Source organism: Phragmites australis, chromosome 9 (genome assembly GCF_958298935.1).
Source record: "Phragmites australis chromosome 9, lpPhrAust1.1, whole genome shotgun sequence".
NCBI lineage: Eukaryota > Viridiplantae > Streptophyta > Magnoliopsida > Poales > Poaceae > Phragmites > Phragmites australis.
The window spans coordinates 26654480-26678181 of record NC_084929.1 but is presented as its reverse complement, the minus strand read 5'-3'; the positions used below and the strand labels follow the sequence as shown (position 1 = coordinate 26678181).

General features: G+C 46.1%; 2 protein-coding genes, 1 non-coding gene and 1 pseudogene across 3 annotated transcripts; all 4 read left to right on the top strand.

Moving 5' to 3' along the window:
• The first annotated feature begins 5671 nt into the window (after window positions 1–5671).
• Window positions 5672–6362, top strand: LOC133928103 (uncharacterized mitochondrial protein AtMg00810-like). Its single transcript, XM_062374375.1, has 2 exons — window positions 5672–6033; window positions 6230–6362. Exons 1-2 carry the CDS (start codon window positions 5672–5674, stop codon window positions 6360–6362), a joined length of 495 nt encoding a protein of 164 aa, XP_062230359.1.
• A 1286-nt stretch (window positions 6363–7648) lies between these two features.
• On the top strand, window positions 7649–10580 carry LOC133928931 (FT-interacting protein 3-like). Its single transcript, XM_062375464.1, has one exon. The coding sequence runs from the start codon at window positions 7728–7730 to the stop codon at window positions 10152–10154; it is 2427 nt and encodes an 808-aa protein (XP_062231448.1). The 5' UTR covers window positions 7649–7727; the 3' UTR covers window positions 10155–10580.
• A 3003-nt stretch (window positions 10581–13583) lies between these two features.
• LOC133929975 (small nucleolar RNA Z247) lies at window positions 13584–13722 on the top strand. The gene has a single exon (XR_009911696.1). It is a non-coding gene; the product is annotated as a small nucleolar RNA Z247 (small nucleolar RNA).
• Window positions 13723–21914: 8192 nt separating this feature from the next.
• On the top strand, window positions 21915–23196 carry LOC133929804 (uncharacterized; annotated as a pseudogene).
• The last annotated feature ends 506 nt before the right edge of the window (window positions 23197–23702 follow it).

Sequence of the window (23702 nt, the reverse complement as noted above, 5' to 3'; positions counted from 1 at the left end):
TGAAGTTTCTCATGTTAAGATTTTTAATGAGGCAATTCGTGTGACCATGTCGTGAGCTATGTACTCTTTCTTCCAATTTTTTCCACTGGGTTTTTGAGGAGTTTTTGCTAAGATATATGTATTTCACGAGAAGTGCCCAAGGGGGTGTTAGGAAACCTAGAGTTTTACAATAGAATTTGGGCTAGTATCGATCTCTAAAGATTTGACCTTCTTGAAATAGATCTCTATCTCTTGGAGATTGATTCATATCTTAGTAGTTTTTGACACTATATATACGGGACAGTACCCCTAATTGTAAACACAGATAAATAAAGAATAAACACTTTTTCCCCTACAATATGTCTCCTTTACAATTGCCCTCTCGAGGGATCACTGGACTACACCTAGTAACAGCAGTTACTCAACAAAAGCAACAAAGAAATGTAGATCAGTTCAGGAATGAAAGGCAATGGATGAGAACGAAGAATTTGGGAGTAATACGTGGTGCGGGATGCAAAAAAGGCTATCATATCATTGCAAAGTGTTTCAAATAAAGCAACCAACGACTACTTAAGGCGTGTACGAAATGCACGGATGAAGGTATCTATCACCAACAAGTTATTTGAAAATGACAACTTAGACAAGGATGGGGCTTAAAGCAACTCCAATTCCAACCAAGTTGCTATTCTACTTAAGGCGTGTCTGAAATGCACGGATGAAGCTATCTATCACCAACAAGTTATCTGGGAATGGCAACTTAGACAAGGATGGGGCTTAGAGCAACTCCAATTCCAACCGAGTTGCTATTCGGCTCGCCATCCATAAAAAGGTGAATCAGGAAAAAGTAACGTCCAACCGGTTCCCTACTCTCCTCCGCTACTTTTTCGGCTCCCCATTTCCTCCCCATGCTCGCCACTTCCATCAGATGGAAAAGGAGCTCATCATATCCTTCACGTGTGCCCCCTCCCCCAATTCGAGTAGGAGCGCCACTTCATGCCATCTCCCTACGCCCGACACCTTGCGTGTGTGTGGTACACCGGGGGGCCACCGGTGACGACGCCGAGGGTGTGACTGAGGGATGGGCGTCACCTGACGTGCGTAGAGCCGAGGTGCAGAAGGAGGACTTGAAGACAGTGAGGCATTTGAGCATGGCCGAGCAGTGACAGCGGCGAGGGTGGACACGGTGCAATGGTGGTGCTCGGGAGTGGAAGAGAGAGAAAGAGAAGAGGAGGAGGAGCGGTAGGGGAAGAGTTAGAGATGGTGGGCTGGTGGTTGGATCAGGCCATCCTGGGGGATTTGGTACTAAAAAAGAATATAGGGAGCAAAATTTAGAGAGTCGATTGGAGCAGGTAGAGAAATAAAAAGAGAATATTTTGGAGAGACTCCCTATACAGAGATATAGAGAGTGAGATTTAACAACTCAGGTGGAGATGCTTTTAGCATCCATGTCAACAACCCCATATCTTAGGTACCGAGATCGTGTGTTGCCCTTGTCTTTGTTGCAAACCCCAGGTATTGCAACATGGAATGAACCAGTTAAACCTCTTAGCTACACATTTCATTACTTTAGTCATAGAGTGCCACTGCCAAACATGTATGTTTAGAGCTTTTTAATTATCGGTGCCGATCTCTCTAAAAATAGCATTATAGCTTATTCAAACCGAATTATTGTTAAGCTAAACCATGTTGCACTGTTTGTTAGATGTATGTATTAGATAGCAGTGTGTTTGTTTGTATCATGTAGACTTAGTTTTTGTTTCATGTTGCGTGTATTTGCATGTTGGCTTGAGTCATGCCGAAGTTCATGGCAAGGACGAGTCTTATGCATGGTCTATTGAATCTCTCCTGCATGGAACATGGGATGACACATCTGTGTTGTGCACGATGAGGCTGTAGAGTCGTGCGCTTGTTAACCCACATTTGCATGCCACACCAGGAGGATGAATAAAAGGAGAAAAAATAGAAAAGCCATTCAGAGCGTTTGGCACAAAACTCTCTCTCTCTCTCTCTCTCTCTCTCTCTCTCTCTCTCTCAACTTGCTTCTTTCAGTGCTAGTGTGCATGTCTTCACTAGAGAATCGTGCACTGTCAAGTGGTATCAAGGTCGAGTTAATGACTCTAGCTAACGATTATTCCAGGATGCCTCCATGAGATGACCAGCATCGCTCTCTGTTGCCTCTCTCGCACCGACCACGATGTTGTGATGATGGCTGTAGCGAGCTAGTGGTGCAGAGGGTCGTGAAGGAGACGAGCGGTTCTATAGTCTACCCCCATGCTGGCGTGATCGAACTATGACGATTGGTCGCTGCTCATGAGGGTGAACCTTCAAGCCCAAGGACTCTGGATGACGATCGAAACGGGTGACAACACGGTCAATTATCATGACAATCGGTTGGCACTTTCAGTGATCCTATGCGTGGTTCCATCGAAGATGCTCACAACGTTGGCTGTGAAAGACATGACCAAGCAAGCATGGGAAGCCATGAAGACCATGAAGATGAGAGCTGAACGTGTGTGAGAAGCGAAGGCGCAATCCCTCTGCTGTGACTTCAAAGTGATGAAGTTCAAGGATGAGGAGACAATCGACAATTTTACCATGTGCTTAATGGGTCTGGTGAACAACCTCTCCATCCTAGGGGACAAGATGGATGATGAGAAGGTAGTGTACAAATTTCTGTGTGTTGTTCCATATGAGTACGCGCAGGTTGCAATCTCTATTGAGACCAAGATGAACCTCAAGACCCTGTCCATCGAGGAGTGCACAGGCCAGTTCAAGGCGGGCGAGGAGCATCTCAAGAAGGAAAATGATAACGGCGGCAATAGCCAAGGGGGTGCCAAGCTGCTCCTCACTAAGGAGGAGTGTCAAGCGCGCCAGAAAAAGAGGGAGAAGGGAGACGGCTCCTGTGGAGGTGGTGGCGACGGCAGCGATGAACACTGTCGCGGCCCCAGCACTGGCAGCCACAACACCAATGAGAGAGATACAAATGGCTGCGACAAGTCTAGGGACAAGTGCTACAACTGCAACAACTACAGACATCACTCGAAGGAGTGTTGAAAGCCTTGTCTCTCATGCAAAGAGGAGGCAAATCTGGTGGTTCAGATGACGCGTCGGCCTTACTATTGGCAGAACACTGCCAGGTCGTTCACACGAGCTCAACAGTGTCCGAGAAGGTGCTCCTCAATGAGGAGAAGGTGTTCCCGATGAACGATAGTGGTGACATGTGGTACCTCGACACTGGGGTGAGCAATCACATGACCAGGAACAGAAAAATGTTTACCTCCCTTTATGAAACCATGCAGGGCAACATCAAGCTCGACGATGGCTCGTGTATGGACATCTGCGGCAAGGGTTCAATGTTGTTTGAGTGGAGGAACCAAGCTCCCCAGGTATTGACCAAGGTGTATTTCATACCTTAGCTGCATAGCAATATAATAAGCATTGGGCAGATGGAGGAAAATGGCTGCAAGATCGTACTTAGAGATGGTGTGCTTAGCATCTTCGATAGGGAACATCTACTATTGGAATGTGTACAAAGGTCAAGGAACATGCTCTACACCATCGCCCTGAATCTGATCATGCTCGTGTATTTGATGGAAAAGGTGGGTAACGAGGCATGGCGATGGCATGCACGCTATGGGCATTTGAATTTTTGCATGCTCTATGATATGTCAGCCAAGAATATGGTGCACGGCGTGCCAGCCATTGACCGCGCGGAGTAGTTTTGTGATGCCTATGCTCTCACCAAGTAGCAGAGAATGTTGTTTTCTGCATTCCATGACATACTATGTAGAACATGGGCTACAACTCATCCACGGCAACCTTTGTGGGCCAATCACACCAGCGATGTCGGGGGGGGGGGGGGTTGGGGAGGGGGCGCATGATAATTCTTGCTGATCGTCGATGACTACAACAGGTACATATGGCTCGAGGTGCTCAGGACCAAGGATGAGGCCTTCAAGCTCTTCAAGAAGATCAAGGTCATAGCTAAGAATGAAGTCGGCGCCTAGCTTAAGGCATTCTGATCTAATCATGGAGACGAGTTCAACTCGATTGTCTTCAATGACTGTTGTGACGAGATGGGGATCAAGCGGTACATGACCGCTCTATACTCTCCGTAGCAAAATAACATGGTCAAATGCCACAAACAGTCATCAAGATGGCTTGTAGCCTGCTGAAAAGCATGGTAATGCTGGCCATGTTCTGGGGAGAGGCAGTTAGGGCTGCAATGCATGTGCTAAACCACACGCCCACCCAAAGCCTGGACAAAAAGATGTCGTATGAAGCATGGCATAAGAGGAAGCCCAACGTTAGCTACTTCCGCACCTTTGGGTGCACGGAGCACGTGAAAAGGGTCGGGCCTGACATTAACAAATTGTGCAACCAGTCCACTCTGATGGTGCTGATTCGGTACAAGGAGGGCTCTAAGTCATATCACATATACGATCCGACAACGAAGAAGCTTCACATTACACATGATGTGGTGTTTTAAGAAGAGACGCCCTGTGACTGGACTGTGATGCTGGACATGCATGACTTCAGACATCTTAACACATTCACGGTCGAGTTCTATAATCTCTATGTGACAAGAAACACAACGGCCACTGTACATATGGTATGTATTGCTGCAATGTTGATAGGTACTGCTGCAACACCCACAGATGCAGCTATGACGCTGGCAAAAGGTGCCAGGGAATTGGCCACCCCACCAACTGGTGGAACCCGTGACACCGACAATGTTGAACTCTAGTACTGCAAGCTACTAAGCCTCTATGATGAGACAACGCCCATCACTTTCGGTAGCCTCGACGCCAACCACAACACCACCAAACATAGCGGGTTGTGCCTCATCGCCACTAAAGAGCCTACAAACATCGAGGAAGCACTGGTGGACGTAGCCTTGAGAGAGGCTATGGAGGTGGAAATGAAATCCATCTGTGATAACCAAACATGGGAGTACACCGCGCTCCATGCAAACCACCGGGCCATTTGGCTTAAGTGGATCTTCAAGGTGAAAAAAAGATCCATAGGGCAATATCCTAAAATACAAGGCACGGTCGGTTGCGAAGGGATACTCTCAATGTCAAGGTGTGGATTTGACGAGGTCTTCACGCCGGTGGCACGAATGGAGACCTTGCGAGTGCTAATCGCACTAGTGGTGCACGATGGCTGGGAGGTGCATCACATGGACATGAAGTCTACGGTTGTAGAGGAAGTGTACGTATAACAATCACCCAAGTACCATGACAACGGGCACAAGAACACAGTTCGAAGGTTACGCAAGGCGCTTTACGGGCTCCGATAGGCACCGCAGGCGTGGAACATGAAACTAGATGACACACTACTATCACTCAATTTCATGAGGAGTCCTCTCGAGCGCATAGTGTACCGGTGTGTGAAGGGTGACGTGTTCCTACTTGTGGGGTCTACATCAACAACCTCATCATCACCGGCTCCAACATCGACGACATCACCAAGTTCAAGGCACAGATGCAAGATGTTTTCAACATGAGTGATCTCAGCCTACTGAGTTACTATCTCGGCATCAAAGTTATGCAAGACGTCGATGAGATCATGCTATGTCAAAAGCAGCTATGCCAAGAAGATCTTGGAGACGACGGGCATGGCGCAGTTCAATCCATGCATTACGTCGATGGAGAACTAGCTGAAGCTTAGCAAGGCAGATGGCAACGCTATGGTGGATGCTTCCGAGTTCCATAGCATTGTCGGCTGCCTGTGCTACCTCATGAACACGAGGCTGGATATTGCCTACGCGGTGGGCATAGTTAGCCGGTGCATGGAGAAGCCAACAACACAACACATGTCAACAGCCAAGCATCTCCTTTGGTACGTAAGTGGCATGATTTCATTCGGGTGCCAGTACAAGATGCAGGAGACTCGGATCCAAACTCTCATCGACTACATCGACATTGACTTGGCTAGAGACACGGATGATCAAAAGAGCACCACCATCATGGCGTTCTTCTTTGGCTTGAGCTTGATCATTTGGGCATTACAGATGCAAAAGATCATGGTGCTATCATCATGTGAGGCTAAGTATATAGCGACAACTATGGCCGCATACCAAGTATTTGGCTTAGCCGGCTCATCGGGGACTTGACGGGGACAAAGCCGATGTAAGTCTTGATAACAAGTTAGCGATAGCTTTGTGCAAGAACCTAGTGTTGCACGATCGCAGTAAACACATCGATACTAGGTATCACTTCGTATGTGATTGTGTGGATGATGGCAGGATGGACGTCGACCATGTCGGCACTAGGGAGCAGCTAGCTAATGTGCTCACAAAATCTCCCGGCCGCTTCAATTTCATCAAGCTCAGGGAGAAGATGGGCGTGACTAAGGAGAGAGTGGTGCACCATGGTTAGGGGGTGAATTGTTAAGCTAAACCATGTTGCACGGTTTGTTAGATGTATTTAGTAGAGAGTAGCGCATTTGTTTGTATCAGTTTTTGTTTCATGTTGCGTGTGTTTGCATGTTGCCCTGAGTCATACTGAAGTTCATGGCGACTGGCGATCTAGTCTTGTGCATGGTCGGTTGAGTCTCTTCTTCATGGGACGTGGGATGGCATGTCTGTGTTGTGCGCGATGAGGCTGTAGAGTTGGACGTTTGTTAGCCCACATTTGCATGCAGCTCCTTGCGGATGAATAAAAGGAGAAAAACAAAAAAGTCATTTGGGGCATTCGGCCCAAAACTCTCTCTCAACTTGCTTCTTTAAGTGCTAGCACGTGCGGTCACTAGCAAATCGTGCACCGTCAATTAAAATCTTTTTAAAATTATTTTGTTTCAAAAATATATCACTATATAGATTACTATTCAAATGTAGGTTTTGGATATGATTTTAGCGTCTAAACCAACAATATTTCAACAGGCGGAATACTACCACGTGTAAAATAAAAGGAAAAAGTGAAAAACGAATCAAATTTGATGTGCGTGAACATCCGGTGTGTCTTCCATTTTTCTAGTTTTGTCAAATCATGATAAGAAAATTTTAGAAAACTAAAGATCCATTCATCCCACAGGGTACATTTCCCACGGTGAAGCGTCAAACAACCAAAGTAGCCTGCTCGGATGGAGCGCAAGAGCATGCATGCTTCGCTCTCTAGCTCGAGAGCTAAAGAAAAAGTGAAAACATGAAGCGCTCGCGTTGCGGGCCAGTCGGCAGCACCCCACTCGGAGCCCGAGCTCCCGGCGGGTCACAGAGAATCCGACGCACCAAGTTGGCCAGCAGCACCGCTCCATGCGAACCGATGCTCCCAGGCCCTATCAAAAAGACTTTCTTGAAATTCCATTTATAATATCTATTTTATAGTATAATAACTAAACTAAAAAGAGAGAAAAGGTAAATACTGAAGGTCTTTCGTAAAACCGAATTTTATATAATTTACTTTCTCACGTTCCAATACGCCTCCGAAAAAGGCACGCCTCCCACCCAACAAAGTCCCACCGACATTATGGTTCCACAGTTTTGGGACCCACATGTCATGTGGGGACGTGTTTCCCCGATGGTTAGTACGTCGGGCCAGTAATCTGGATCCTTTCCGAAAGATTGAGGCAGATGCGAGCCGATGGATTAGGATCTAACGGGTGTGATTCGTTACGAGGCGCCACGGCCGGCAAAGCAATACAGAACCCCCCCCCCCCCCCCAAAAAGGGTAGCGCAGTAACCCACTCCACTCCACTCCACTCCGTTCAACGCCGCCGCTTCCCCATCGAGCAACGCCGACGCCGAGATGAAGGGAGCAATGCCGCCGCGGCCGTTCATGGTGCCGGGCCCTGGCGGCCCGATGCCGCCCCCGCAGCAGCAGTTCGGGCTGGTGGAGACGCGGCCGCCGCTGGCCGCCGTGCTGCGTCCGCGCTTCAACATCCCGGGGCTGAACCCCTCCGCCGCCGCGGTCGCGGCCTCCGCGGCGGGTAAGATCTCGTCCACGTACGACCTCGTCGAGCCGATGCGGTTCCTCTACGTGCACGTCGTCAAGGCGCGGGACCTCCCCGCGACGTCCCCCACCGGCGCCATCGACCCCTTCGTCGAGGTCAAGCTCGGCAACTTCAAGGGCACCACGTCCGTGCTCGGCGCCAACCACAACCCTGCCTGGCAGCAGGTGTTCGCCTTCTCCGCGACGCACCTCCAGTCGCAACTGCTCGAGGTGGTCGTCAAGGCCAAGGATCTCGCCGGCGACGACCTCGTGGGGCGCGTCGGGTTCGATCTCGCCGAGGTGCCGGTCCGCGTGCCCCCGGACTCGCCGCTGGCGCCGCAGTGGTACCGCCTGGAGACCAAGCGCGGCGAGAAGCTCCCCCGCGGCGAGATCATGCTCTCCGTGTGGCTTGGGACCCAGGCCGACGAGGCGTTCCCAGACGCCTGGCTCTCCGACGCGCACGCGGCGCCCGGTCCGATGGCCGTCGCGTCCACGCGCGCCAAGGTATACTTCTCGCCCAAGCTCGTGTACCTCCGTGTCGCCGCCATAGGTGCGCAGGACCTCGTGCCGCACGACACCTCGCGCCCCATGAACGCCTGCGTTAAGCTGCAGCTCGCCGGGCAGGTGCGGCGTACGCGCCCCGGCGCTCCTCCGGGAACGCCCAACCCGATCTGGAACGAAGAGTTCATGTTCGTCGCGTCGGAGCCCTTCGACGAGCCGCTGGTCGTGACCGTCGAGGACCGCGTCGCGCCGGGGCGCGACGAGCCGCTCGGGCGCATTATCCTGCCCCTCTCAGTGGCAATGCCGCGGCACGATCACTTCGGCAAACCCGTGGAGCCGCGGTGGTTCAGCCTCATGCGCCACACCGACGATCCTGAGAAGAAGGAAGCCAAGTTCGCGAGCAAGATGCAGCTGCGGATGTCTCTGGATTTTGGGTACCATGTTCTCGACGAGTCCACTTACTACAGTAGCGATCTCCAGCCATCATCAAAGCCCGCAAGGAAGCCGAGCATTGGGATGCTTGAGCTGGGGGTTCTGGGTGCACGCAACTTGATACCGATGAAGCCCAAGGATGGGCGCACCACCGATGCCTACTGTGTTGCCAAGTATGGACCGAAGTGGGTGCGCACAAGAACTATTCTTGACACTCTGAATCCGCAGTGGAATGAGCAATATACTTGGGAGGTGTTCGATCCTTGCACCGTGATCACAGTGGTGGTGTTCGACAATGGCCAGATTGGGAGCAAGAATGGTGGTGGCCCAGATCAGCGGATTGGGAAGGTCCGTATCCGGCTCTCAACACTGGAGACTGACAGGGTATACACACATTTCTACCCTTTGCTGGTTCTGCATCCCAGTGGGCTCAAGAAGACTGGTGAGTTGCATTTGGCTGTTCGGTTTACTTGCACAGCATGGGTGAACATGATGGCGCTGTATGGTCGGCCACTGCTACCAAAGATGCACTACACGCAGCCAATCTCGGTGATGCAATTGGACTACCTGAGACACCAGGCAATGCAAATTGTTGCAGCGAGGCTTAGTCGAGCCGAGCCCCCGCTGCGCAGGGAGGTTGTAGAGTACATGCTTGATGTGGATTTACACATGTTTAGTCTCCGGCGCAGCAAGGCTAACTTTTATCGTATTACCTCACTATTCTGTGGTTTTGCGGCAATGGTCAAGTGGTATGATGGCATCAGGAGCTGGCGGAACCCAATTACGACAATGCTAGTGCACATGCTGTTCCTGATACTAATCTGCTACCCGGAGCTCATCCTGCCTACCATTTTCCTCTATATGTTCATGATTGGATTGTGGAACTATCGTTACAGGCCAAGGCACCCGTCACACATGGATACTAAGCTATCCCATGCTGAGCTGACACACCCTGACGAGCTTGATGAGGAGTTCGACACATTCCCAACCTCAAGACCAGCTGACATTGTAAGAATACGCTACGACAGGCTGAGGAGTGTCGGTGGTCGTGTGCAGACGGTGGTTGGGGACCTGGCGACGCAGGGTGAGAGAGCCCATGCGTTGCTGAGCTGGAGGGACCCTCGTGCTACCTCTATCTTCATTTTATTGTCCCTGGTTGTCGCCATTGTGCTGTACGTGACACCATTCCAGGTTTTGATGGTGATAGCTATGCTTTACCTGTTGCGACACCCCCGGTTCCGCAGCAGGATGCCCTCTGTGCCATTCAATTTCTACAGGAGATTGCCTGCCAAGTCTGATATACTCCTTTGAGCTAATAGCATTCAACATAATGGAAACGGGGGAAAGTTGTAACTTTGTTTATGTCTGTTTGGTTCAGTTCCTTCTGATTAGCATCAGATCAGATGTGAATATACCTGATGAGTTGGTAAATTAGAGGCAGTTGGTGGCCCAGGAATAAGTTGTCAGTTTAAACGCTATTTGCTTGCTTACTGCAAAAAGAGGGGGGGGGGGGGGTTAACAGGGAGAAGAGAGTTTTTTTGGGCGTGGAAATGTTAGTTTCAGGCTTCTAGTGTAGAACAAAAGGCAGGAACAACTGAACAAACTTATCCACAGTGTATTTTGTTTATGGATTTGTGCCAGTTTTGTTTAGTTTCAGTATCATGTGCCTGCCCCTGTATCGTGCTGTTTGTATTTATGTGTACTATTCTGTTGAAACCACTCACCTTCTTTGTTTCAGTGGTCATGCTCTGCTTGCAGTTGTTCACCTTGTCAGGCGGTTTTGCTGAAATTCTGCTGGCACTAGCAAAGTTCATTGTTGTTGTGAGTTGTGACCTACAAGATTGTAGGTTGGTTAATCGTTGACTGAAGTTGCCGTGTTCTAGTAGAATATGCTGTTTTTCGTGGTCTAGTGCGGAAATGAGGCCGTGGTTTCTGTCTTCTAGATGTTGTTTTGTGTCAGCCTGCTCTGAAGAAACGCCCTGTTCCTGTGCAACTGACGCAAGAACAAAACCCACAGGAGGAAGGCATGCAACCACTAACCAACAAGAAACATCCTTTGACCCAAATGAATCATGCTTGCGGGCAACAAATGACTTTGCCAGAATGAGATTGCTTTTGGCTAGGAAGAGTAGATATGAACTATGGGCGCTATTATTTCCCGAATCAGAATTCAACTCCCCTATGCAAGAGGAGTTCGACTCTGGTTGTGCTGATGTCTCATGGCATGAAAAATGTGACCTGCATTCTGCATTCACTAGTCCGTCAACCCATGCGCTTGCACGGCCAACCACTTTTAGAAGACACACGAATAGTAGAATCTCTTGGAAAAATTTTCTGACCAAATGATCGATTTGCAGGTGCACATGCAACGAGCCTGCATCTTTGCACCATCGTTTTCGGGATTCTGGTGCAGATATGTACCGGTTTCAGCCTGATTTTTGGACACCATCTTTTCCTTCTTTATTCTCATCTCTCATCTTTGTATAGGGCATCGTTTTTCTTGATTAAGAACAAATTCATCATGCTCACAGAATAGTACGTGATAAGGACTATTATATCAACTACTACTCGATTCAGACTCTATTTGGCACGCCATGATCATATAAGGCCTAGAAGTGAACATTACAGATAAGTGAGCATTTCCTCTATTTTGATTTGGGAGTATTCGTCGAACACATGCAATGGATGATTCATACAGTAAATTTATGCATTTCTTACTCAAGTGTTAGTTTTCTCTTTCTTGCCTAACAATATCGCTCCATTCAACTACATCTAGTTCTGTCCCGGACTCACCTATCATTACCCACTACCCCATGTGGTATCTAGCAACACCGTAAATTGTGAAGACAGATACATCACTTTCTGTCTAGAATTAAAGAAGGATTCGGCCCGAGAAGAAATAGAGGTAAAGAATATATTCAATAGTTTAGGATAGGGATTAGATTCAAATTCAAATCAACACACAAAGAACGAAGGAACTCCAACAAAACCAGAAATGCAAATGATCAATTTAATGCATGGTTTGAATTTGAAAGTTTTGAATTCGAGGTGAATTTGAGATACATAGCTCAAAATAAATATATTTGTTTTAGTTTGACATTAATTTGTAAGAGTTCAAATTTGGTGTGAATTTTGGCTATCCTCTAAATACTAAAACACAAGGTGTTACAAGATGTTTTTTTTTTAATTTCTAGTGTTTATCTTTTTTCTTAGCTCATCTCATCCAAGGATCATCATGGAGCTCCTAAAGAAGCTTCCAATTAGTAAAATATATGATATGATATGACGATATGATGGCTTCATTGCGCATATGGCTTAATCTGGAAGGAGGACAAGAGCAAAGCTTTATAAGCAACTGAATGCATATAATTATCAGAATTTGGATATGCAAACTTCTCGATCTCTTTTCATGTCTGAACAAGTAAATGGCAGGTTAGTCTCTGAGCATATTTTTCTTCCAAGTTCGTTTACCAACTCTTGCAGGTTACATCTCGTACCCAGAGAGAGGACAAAACATTTTCAGTATGCAAGGAAAATTTCCTAGCTCATGCATCTATCACGCCGGCGCCGACATCAAGGAACAGCCGTGGTTTATTCAGTTTGCTGCTGCTTCGATCATTGATCTTTGGATGCTTAAGTGTACCCGATTTGGAATACTGTGTCAATATGGAGATCCTTCTATGCTAATATTTTGGAGGACCTAGACATTTTGGATGCTTATTTTTATGCTAACATTTTGGAGGCCCTAGACATGACAAATGTGGAGATCCTTTGTATTAATATGAATATGGAAACAATACTTCTTTCCTTTCAATTGCAAACTAATATGACCCGTAGATGGGTACTACGGAACGAGTAGCGATTATCTAGATATAAATCTTACTTCGGCACTTACAGTAGACTGTGAAATGCAACAGCTATACGAGGGGATTTCCAGTAGAGATGTTTCAAAGCAAAGGAATCAAACGTGAATCATGTTAGAAGATAAGTGTAAGTTGTACGTGTTTATCTTGTAACCTGTAACAACTAGAGATAAGTATCGGCCTGGAGTTCTAGAGTCTGTTGTAGACCATTTGCGCGGTTGTAGTTTGTTGTAGACTATGAACTCCCGGCTGACTCTCTCCAAGTTGTTACAGCCATGTAAATCCTTGCGCGATTTGGCGCCTATTTAACATGTAACAGCGGCTCCTACGGGAGTTAAGACGCTTCACCTGCCCTCTGTTTTCACATGGTATCAGAGCAAATCCTTGCTTCTAGATCGCATCTACGATGGCCAGTTCTTCCACCTTCCCATCCAATCCTCTCCTCACCAGCACCATTTCTGAGAAACTTTCCAAAGCCAACCATGCTTTGTGGAAGGCGCAAGTGCGGGCTGCGATTCGCGGCGCACGTCTTGACGGCCATCTTACAGGTGCGTCCAAGGCACCTGATGCTGAGATCAAAGACAAGGACGGGAAGAAGGTTCCTAACCCGGCGTTTGAAGAATGGGACGCTGTCGATCAGCAGATCCTCAGCTTCCTACTTTCATCGCTAAGCCGGGAGATCCTGATACAAGTCTCCACCGCCAGCACTGCAGCACAAGCATGGCGGTCCATTGAAGACATCTTCGGCTCACAAACTCGAGCAAGGACTGTCAATCTACGGATTGCATTGTCCACTACTAAGAAGGGTAGCTCGACCGTAGCTGAGTACTTCGCCAAGATGAAGAGCTACGGCGACGACATGGCGGCAGCCGGACGACCACTCGATGACGAGGAGATGGTCGAGTACATCATCACCGGCTTGGACCAAGAGTTCACGCCGCTTGTTTCTGCTCTGGTTGCAAGAGTAGAACCGATCACCTTGGGAGAATTATACTCCCAGATGCTCAACTTCGAGACGAGACAAGATCTTCTCCACCCATCTGAGCAAGGCTCGGCCAACATAGCTGGCCGTGGAGGCCGAGGTGGAGGATCCCGTGGGCGTGGCGACTTTGGTCGTGGACGTGGTCGTCCACCTGCTCGTGGTTGTGGCAACACTAGCAACAACACGGCTGCGCGTCAGGGAGGCCACAGCAACTCCAACAACAACCGGCGCCCTGTGTACAACAACAACAACTATCAGAGTGATGATAGGCCACAATGTCAGGTATGCTTCAAAACAGGTCATACTGTGCTTGAATGTTGGCACAGATTTGAAGAGGACTTCGTGCCAGACCAGAAGCATGTTGCTGCAGCAATGAACTCTTATGGTGTCGACACCAACTGGTATATTGATACCGGTGCCACTGATCATATCACTGGCGAATTAGAGAAGCTGACAACTCGAGACAGATACACTGGTAGCGAGCAGATTCACACCGCTAGCGGTGTAGGTATGGCAATCAGTCACATTGGTCAATCTACTGTTAATACCCCTAGTCGTACTCTTGATTTAAACAATGTTCTGTATGTTCCAAAGGCTAAAAAAAATCTCGTTTCCGTTCATCATTTCACCAAAGATAACTCTACCTTTATGGAACTTCATCCTGACTTCTTTCTAATTAAGGATCAGGCAACCAGGAGCACGCTTCTTAAAGGGCAATGTCGCAATGGACTGTATCCTCTCCCTGCACCTTCAATAAAGCATGCTTTTGGAACAATGAAGCCATCCTTGTTGCAGTGGCATGCACGTTTAGGCCATCCTTCATCGTCTGTTGTTCGCCAAGTGGTTGCTAGTAATAGTCTTCCGTGTTTGGTTGAGTCCAATAAAATGTCTGTCTGTGATGCCTGCCAGCAAGCAAAAGCTCATCAACTCCCATATCCTAGATCTGTTAGCAAGTCGAGTGCTCCATTGGAGCTTGTGTTTTCTGATGTTTGGGGTCCAGCACCCGAGTCAGTCGATCGGAAACAATATTATGTTAGTTTTATAGATGATTACAGCAAGTTTGTTTGGGTTTATATTATCAAGTTTAAATCTGAGGTTTTTCAGAAATTCAATGACTTTCAAAACCTTGTTGAAAGAATGTTCGATCAAAAAATCATTGCTGTTCAAACCGACTGGGGAGGTGAATATCAAAAGTTGAATTCCTTTTTCAATAAAATAGGCATCTCACACCATGTTTCTTGTCCTCATGCCCATCAGCAAAATAGATCTGCTGAAAGAAAGCATCGTCAAATAGTAGAAGTTGGTCTTGCGCTTCTTGCTCATGCCTCGATGCCCTTAAAATTCTGGGATGAAGCCTTCATGACTGCTGCATATCTAATTAATCGCACACCTAGCAAAATTATTGACCATGACACCCCTTTTCATCGACTCTTCCACCAAAAACCAGATTACTCTACTCTACGCACTTTTGGATGTGCTTGTTGACCTAATCTCCGTCCATACAACACCCACAAACTGTAATTTCGTTCCAAACAGTGCGTGTTCCTTGGGTATAGCATTCTTTACAAAGGGTTCAAATGTTTAGATATTTCTTCTAGTAGGATCTACATCTCCCGTGATGTCACATTTGATGAGAATGTGTTCCCTTTTTCTCAGTTGCACTCCAATGCAGGTGCAAAGTTACATTCAGAAATTCTTCTTTTATCTCCCAGTCTTTTGAACCCCAATACGGCTATTTCTGGGACTAACAGTATGTTTGATCATGGGCCTGATTTGCCCCCTGCTAATGCCACTAATCCTGCTGCCAATGATGACGCAAGTCAGGTGCAAATTCCAGTCAATGCAGTTCATCAGGAGGAGGCAAGTCACAGCACGGATTCCTGTGTCCCTGGGTCAGGAACCGTTGTCACTTGTCAACGCGCCGGCTGCATCTTCTGGCCGCAGGGAGGCAGTGACGAATCTTCCACAAGAGTGCGATGAACCTGAAGGCAGTACAGGTCACACCACGGTAACTCAGGAGCCGGTGACTGATACTGATCAGCCTGTGACTGATACTGATCGGCCTCACACAAGACTTCAGAGTGGCATCAGGAAACCAAAGGTATATACTGATGGCACTATCAGGTATGGGTGTTTCACCTCATCTGGTGAACCACAAAATTTGGAAGAAGCTTTAAATAATGATAATTGGAAAAATGCTATGGACATAGAATATTTAGCCTTAATGAAGAATAAAACATGGCACTTGGTTCCCCCGCAAAAAGGAAGAAACATAATAGGTTGTAAGTGGGTTTATAAAATCAAAAGAAAATCTGATGGCAGCTTAGACAGATACAAAGCTCGTCTTGTTGCAAAAGGGTTTAAGCAAAGATATGGCATAGACTATGAAGATACCTTCAGTCCAGTTGTTAAAGCTGCTACAATTCGCATTGTATTATCTATTGCTGTCTCTCGAGGTTGGAACCTTCGGCAACTAGATGTTCAAAATGCCTTTTTGCATGGGATATTAGAAGAAGAGGTGTACATGCATCAACCTCCAGGTTTTGAAGACTCTGTAAGGCCCAATTATGTCTGCAAGCTTGACAAAGCTCTTTATGGCCTTAAACAAGCCCCCAGAGCCTGGTATTCAAGGCTAAGTGTAAAACTTCTTGCTCTTGGTTTTAAATCTTCCAAGGCTGATACTTCTCTATTTTTCTATAACAAGGGAGGCATTACTATGTTTGTTCCTGTATATGTTGACGATATCATAGTAGCAAGTTCTACGGAAAAGGCCACATCAGCACTCCTGAAGGATCTACAAAAGGAGTTTGCACTCAAGGATCTTGGTGATCTTCACTACTTCCTTGGGATTGAGGTGAATAAGGTTTGTAACGGTTTGGTTCTAACTCAAGAAAAATATGCTACAGATTTATTGAAAAAGGTTGGCATGTCAGATTGCAAACCCATGAGCACACCTCTTTCTACTAGTGAGAAATTATCTTTGCATGAGGGTTCACCACTGGGATCTAATGATGCAACTCAATATCGCAGCATAGTAGGTGCGTTACAGTATTTGACTTTGACTAGGCCAGATATTGCATTCTCAGTAAATAAGGTTTGCCAGTTTTTGCATGCTCCTACTACAGTCCATTGGACAGCTGTAAAAAGGATTCTCAGATATGTGAAACAAAGTACAAAGTTGGGGCTTAAAATACACAAATCTAGCTCTACTTTGGTTAGTGCCTTTTCTGATGCGGATTGGGCTGGCAATGTTGATGATAGAAAGTCTACCGGAGGATTTGCAGTTTTCCTAGGGTCCAATCTTGTCTCTTGGAGTGCTCGTAAGCAACCTACGGTATCAAGGTCTAGCACAGAATCTGAATACAAGGCTATTGCTAATTCTACTGCTGAATTAATATGGGTTCAAACTCTACTTCGAGAAATATGTGTTAATAGCCCAAGAGCTGCTAAGCTATGGTGTGATAATATTGGAGCAAAGTATCTGTCAGCCAATCCTGTTTTTCATGCTAGAACCAAGCACATAGAAGTTGATTATCACTTTGTGAGAGAAAGGGTATCTCAAGGTCTATTAGAAATTGAATTTGTTCCTTCTAGAGATCAAGTTGCAGATGGATTCACTAAAGCCTTATCAGTTCGACTTCTGGAAAATTTCAAGGTCAATCTTAACCTAACAAGGTTATGATTGAGGGAGGCTGTTAGAAGATAAGTGTAAGTTGTACGTGTTTATCTTGTAACCTGTAACAACTAGAGATAAGTATCGGCCTGGAGTTCTAGAGTCTCTTGTAGACCATTTGCGCGGTTGTAGTTTGTTGTAGACTATGAACTCCCGGCTGACTCTCTCCAAGTTGTTATAGCCATGTAAATCCTTGCGCGATTTGGCGCCTATTTAACATGTAACAGCGGCTCCTACGGGAGTTAAGACGCTTCACCTGCCCTCTGTTTTCACAAATCAGTGCCAAGTGAAGTGAAGGAAAAGGGAGCGATCAAAACTTAGAACAACACGCACGCGACATGATGAAAGTTGTAATAGCAAGTTCTTTGAGGAGTAGGGAATTCCACCATTGGATTGTATGTATCTTGTATTGATTTGTTGAGTTGAGCTGGCCCGTCTTGTTAGAGTACTTAGGTTTGTATAGGTGGATACATTGGTTGGAGGGCCCTAGGAGGCAATGGCGGGCATACATTAGGATATGGGTGTACACCTGTACATTCAATTTATTTGCAAAAAAATAATTATATATCATATGCAATAGTTGTAAATGTCAATAGTTATTAAAATTGTATAATTATATGTTGTATTTTAACTCAACAGACAATTCATACTCTTACGGACCTTTTCTTACTATTCACTATTGCACTCCATCCTCCCAAAGCTCAATTAGCTCCTAATGGCCTATTTTTTTAGCTATGTATATATATTGTTAAAATGTTAGACCTGCTACTGCTAGGAGGTCGAGCTCTTGCCTAGAAACGGCCTGCTCCCAACCACTCAAGGAGCTTCGCTATGCTTTCGCCATATTTCACTGCCAGCTTATGATGGGAGGTGAGGTATAGCATAACCTCATGCTCTGTTGTCAACTATTCAGTTGTGGGCCCTTTGTAATGTGCAATTGTTGTAGAGAGGTCATTTCTCGTAATTAATGTGGTAGTGTTGTCATGCTTTTACAATGGCACGGCTCAAGTGATTGTATGGAAGCCACCTACTTGATTATCTGCGGTGGCGCTTCTACCTCTGGGTACCCAGATATTAGCAATACAAGAAGAGATGTGATCTCCCCCCAACCATTTCGGCAGTTCTGCTTGCTCATTGTGTTCTAGGGACAATGATTGGAGGGTGGTGTGGTCTCAAATGATCTCCAGTGATCTGATGGGATCACTGCAATACTTGATGCTCAAGCTATGAGGGCAGGGAGATGGTGAAGCAGAGAGGCACCTTGCATAATATAGCCACCAGACTCGTTAGAGCAGGGAAAGAGGCACCGGTGTGTGGTGCACTCTCTGCCCATGATGATATCACATAATCGCTGTTAGGATTATTACACACGAGAGGCGCAAGATTTATGTGGAAAACTCTAGTGCAGAGTGAAAAATCACGGGAGACAATTTAGACTATGTGATGGTTCATGTACACATACAGGGGTACCTCATATTTATATGTACCCTTTTAGGCATTATTTTAGACTAGAACTAGACCTCGTATTAGACTAAGACTAGATTTTATTTGTTTGAGTCATTATCCAACAATCACCGTTCCATATCGTCCAATTATTAGCTCTTGGAGGAAGAAACTAGATTTCAAGTTTCTTGGGGGCGCCAACTAGGGCGGAACTAGCTCCATGGCGGTCTGAGCTTTAACCTAAAGTTTGGATCCAAATTTTCATTAGATTTTACTACATAAATGATAGATTTTTTAGACCTAATCTAAACTTAAATGGGTCAGTCCAGACCCATAGTTGGTTTCACCCCTGACGCCAAGGTCACCCAACCAAAGCCGTTCCCAACATTTTGGAGCCCCGTGCTTTACAAATGTGGATGCTTTTATATTAATATGTGCATGAAACAATGCACCCTTTTAAACCGGTGAAATGCAAGGGGAGAGGGGCGTATGTTCCAGCATCTTTTTTAAATAGGTGGAATAACCATTTTGATCCCCTAACTTTCTTCGTAGACTCAATTTCGTCCCTCAACTATTAAATAGGCCACTTAAATCTCACAACTTTTCTTTTTTTTCAATCTAGTCCCCATAGTGATGTGGCGCGCCATATTTATGCGGGGACTAGATTGAACCAAAAAGAAAAAGGCGCGCCACATCAATGTGAGGACGAGATTGATCTGAAAAGAAAAGTTGTAGAACTTAAGTGGCCTATTTAATAGTTGAGAGATGAAACTGAGCCTATGGAGAAAATTGAGGGACCAAAATGGCTATTCCGTCAAATTAATATATAAACAAATCATTAAGTAGCATGTATGCAACAGCTGTGCGAGGGGATTTGGTGTACAAACATTTCAAAGCAAAGAAATTGAACGTACACTTAGAATAACACACATGCGGCACAGCCACTAGTGAGGTTTAATTTCTATGTGGAATAGGGAATTTATCCATTTGATTGTGTGTATATTATCCCCGTTTGTATAGGTTTTTTATAGTTTTTTCTTAAAAAAAACAGAAGCTATCTAATTGGCTGACTTTTGATTCCATTTTCTGTGACTTTTGGCTAGCTAAGGAAGCGATTATGATTGAAATGAACTAGAAAATAAAAAACAGTTTGAAATGAGCTTTTCTGACTTTTGATGTATTGAGAAGCTAAAAGTTTATTTAAAAATCAACAATTAAAATTTAACAATCACAACCACTTCCTTAATTAACTAAAAGCTCTAAAATCACGGTATATCCAAATAGAGCCTAAGTCGGATTGAGCTAGGCAACTAGCCGATCTAGCTAGAGTACATAGGCCCCTAGATCTTTGGAGCTCTAGGTAGTTGCACATGACCAGGAACCAGTGCTTGCAGCCGGCCAACCCTGCTGTAATATGGAACAATTTGGCCCATCATGATGCCGCCGAGCCGGACTGTGCTTCGAACAAGCAGGTGAGATTTAGGCCTGTTTGGTTCTAGACCCAAAAGGCCTGACAAAAATTTGGTATTTACAGTTCATGCAGAGCCAAAACGTGGGTAATATTAGGAAAAAAAATTCTATTAGGATGATAGTCATATCAAATCTTGCTATAACTGTGAATATAACATATAGAGTTTACGTGTCATCAATTTTTTCCTCATCGAAATATAACAATGTGGGATCTTATTTTGCAAATAAAATCATAAGGAATAACTTGGTGTAAATAAATTGCAAATCAGATATATGGTTTAATAGATATTAGCATTTAGAGTTTGATAATAAAATATTTTCAAACTACATGCAAGCTGACATCTCATCCATGGGATGGTTGGTAGCCCGGCGAAAACAAGGGCGAGCAATTTGCTCGCCCACGTCAATGCCCTCATTGGCAGTTACTGTAGTTGGCATGAGCCAAATTTCCATGAGCCGACCAAATTTTGGCTTAGAATCAAACAACAGCCAAATTTTCAGAGCAGTCCAAAATTTAGCTTGGTTTACTCAAGCCTGAAACCAAATACACCCTTAGCCCATCTTCAAACGGTTTCCCTTCTGGGGGCCAGAATCCCTTTACGACGGGATTTTTGTTCCCTTCAGCACTTCAACGATTTCCCTTCACGATTTTCGTCACGAAAGGATTCCCAATATCATTCCCTTCAGGACGGGATCCTCTCTACTTTCCCTTCACGATTCCCTTCGAAAGAAAGCTGTTGGAGATGAGAGAAAATAAAAGGAATAGGAATAGGGAAGTGAATCAGGAAAGGAATAAAATAAAAGGAATATGTTTAGAGATGGTCCTACAAACTAGGCCAGTATAAGCCCTAGGAACTGATAAAGGCCTGGCAGTGTTGGATCGAACTTTTTATTTCTATATTTTTAAATAAAAAATTATTAATATATATGTTTGTTTTGAAAAATTATAGACCTAGACTCCTATTGCCTGTTAAAAAATAAAAAATATTATGTTATAATGATCTCAAAATCCAAAACACTATAGAAATAATTATGAATTTTTTTTTGAAAATCTATGTATAGAGAATGCTATCATCTAGCTCTCCAAAAAATTTCAACTCAAACAATTACTTGTGTAATGAGAAAAAAAACACAATGTTCAAGATCCGTAAAATTTGTCTTTTAATTTCTCATTGTACAAATCTTACCTATTTTTTTTGAAGAACTAGATGATACATATTCTACACTACATAATTTTTTTAGAATTTTTCATGACTATTTTGATAGTGTTTTAAATTTTGAGAGCATTGAAACACAATATTTTTTATTATTTCAGGTGGCCTGTATTTTTCAAAATGTACTTATATATTTGTAATTTTTTATTTATAAATATAAAAATACAAAAGTTCGTGCAGAATCTGAGGTGGCATGCGAAAAATGCTCGGCATCCAGAAGTCAAGAAATCCATAAGCCAGTCCCTATCCCCGTCCGGCACGAACGAAGATAAGAGCCACCTCACCTCACCTGCCTAGTAGCCAGGTTGGACACCAGTATCCATATCAGCAGACCAAGCGTTGCACAGTTGGCAGTCACCAACCCTTCGGATCGCAGTAAACAGGACTCGACGGAGCCAAGCACCAGAAGCCATCAAGCCCCAGCCAAGTAGTAACAAAAATATTTGAATGGCGCCCGCAGCCGCCGCCGCAGTCGCAGCGGCTCGCCCGTCGTCGCTCCCTCGCGCGCTGTCCCCGAGGGGCGGAGTGCTGCTTGTTTCGGTGCGCCGCGCGTCCCGCCACACGCTTGTCCTCTGTACGTCGTCAGCTGCCGCACGAACGTCTTATCCACTCTTATCGTCCCGTCCAGTTGCTTGGTAGTAGTAAGTAGCTCGCGTTCTCCGCGCTCTGACGTGACGATCTTAGTTCCCGCACAGAAATCGTGCTGCGCCGTCCATTCCCGGAGTCGGCAACGGCAGGCACGACCGCGCTGCAGCCGAACCGAGGTGGCCGGCGGCGCCGTCGACGACGACGAGGCGTGCGAGCTGGTGAGTGGCGCGGACCTCGTCATCGGCGAGGGTGACGACAGCGTCCGCGCGTACCTCCTCAAGGCCGTCAAGAACAACAACGGAACCGGCATCCTCCTCCTCTCCGACATCTTCGGCTTCGAGGACTCCGCCACCCGCGACTTCGCCTATCGCGTCGCCTGCAACGGCTACAAGTAACAAGCCTTTCGTTCGTCCTCGCTTGTTTCAACACTGCTTGCTTGATCTGCATTCGTGAACGAACACTTGGTGATACGCACCTTCGCCTTTGGATGTGCAGTGTCCTAGTGCCGGACTTGTTCCGCGGGAACCCGTGGAGGAAGAGCCTCCCGATGGACGGCTTCGAGCGGTGGCTGGCCGGGCAGGCCCCGGGGCGGGTGTCCGGCGACATCGACGCGTGCACGAGGTGGCTGGTGGACGAGTTCACGGCGGCGGGGATTTCCAAGAAGCTGGGCGTGGTCGGGTTCTGCTACGGCGGCGGCCGCCTCGAGGAGACGCTGGTGCGTGACGCCGAAAACTGCTTCAGCGCCGGTGTCTGCTTCTACGGCTCCCCGATGGACCCGTCCCTCGGGGACCAGATCGCCGCGCTTGTGCTGTTCGTGTGCGGCGACGGGGGCCCGCTCTGCCCAGTGGAGACGGTGCGGGAGCTGGAGAGGCGCGCTAGGGGCGCCAGGGATGCCGTGTACGCCGGCAGGGGCCACGCGTTCGCGCACCGGCCGCAGTCGTTGGAGGAGGGCGGCGACGCCGAGGACGCGTTCAACGCGGTGCGGGGATGGCTGCACGACCACCTTGTTGCCTGATCAGCCGGCAAAGATCAGCCCTGCACACGGCTTGCCGGATTGCTTTGTTGATAACGTAGTTTACTTATCGTTTAGAATATCGACATAGTCTCTGACAAACACATTTAATTATTATTTTTTATAATTATATTTTAGTAAAAATTAATAAAAATTAGAAGATATTAAAATATTTTTATAATAAATCCATTACTATTATTTTCATGTAACAAAATTTAATAATTTTGTGTATAAATGATTAAAGTTTTAAAGTTTAATTGTACGTATTCCATGACAGTATCTGTTCAAAGTGGCTAAGTGGTGGAGTAATAGATTGAGTGACATTTCAATAGTAAATCAAAAGTTATATTTGTTTACTAGCTGTGTGATACTGAACTTGTTCAGAAGATGAAATGTAGTGTTTGATCCAACTATCCTGCGGTGTTCGTTTTTTAGATGGACAGTAATTCCATCGGTCGGAGGCCGACGCAACAAGTCCTTTGAAGATGAAATCTAGTGTTTGATCCAGCAATCCTGCGGTGTGTATTTGAGAAGGGAATGACGATTCGATTTCTCGAGTGATCGCCGGAGTTTAGCTCCAAACAGAGGACGGGCCAGTTTGATTAAATCTACAT

Bases quoted from the DNA above. Each gene is read 5' to 3' on its own strand.
- LOC133928103 (XM_062374375.1), top strand. From the start codon at position 5,672: ATGGTGGATGCTTCCGAGTTCCATAGCATTGTCGGCTGCCTGTGCTAC. The intron at 6,034-6,229 runs GTATATAGCGAC...GGATGATGGCAG, and splicing joins CTATCATCATGTGAGGCTAA to GATGGACGTCGACCATGTCG.
- LOC133928931 (XM_062375464.1), top strand. From the start codon at position 7,728: ATGAAGGGAGCAATGCCGCCGCGGCCGTTCATGGTGCCGGGCCCTGGC.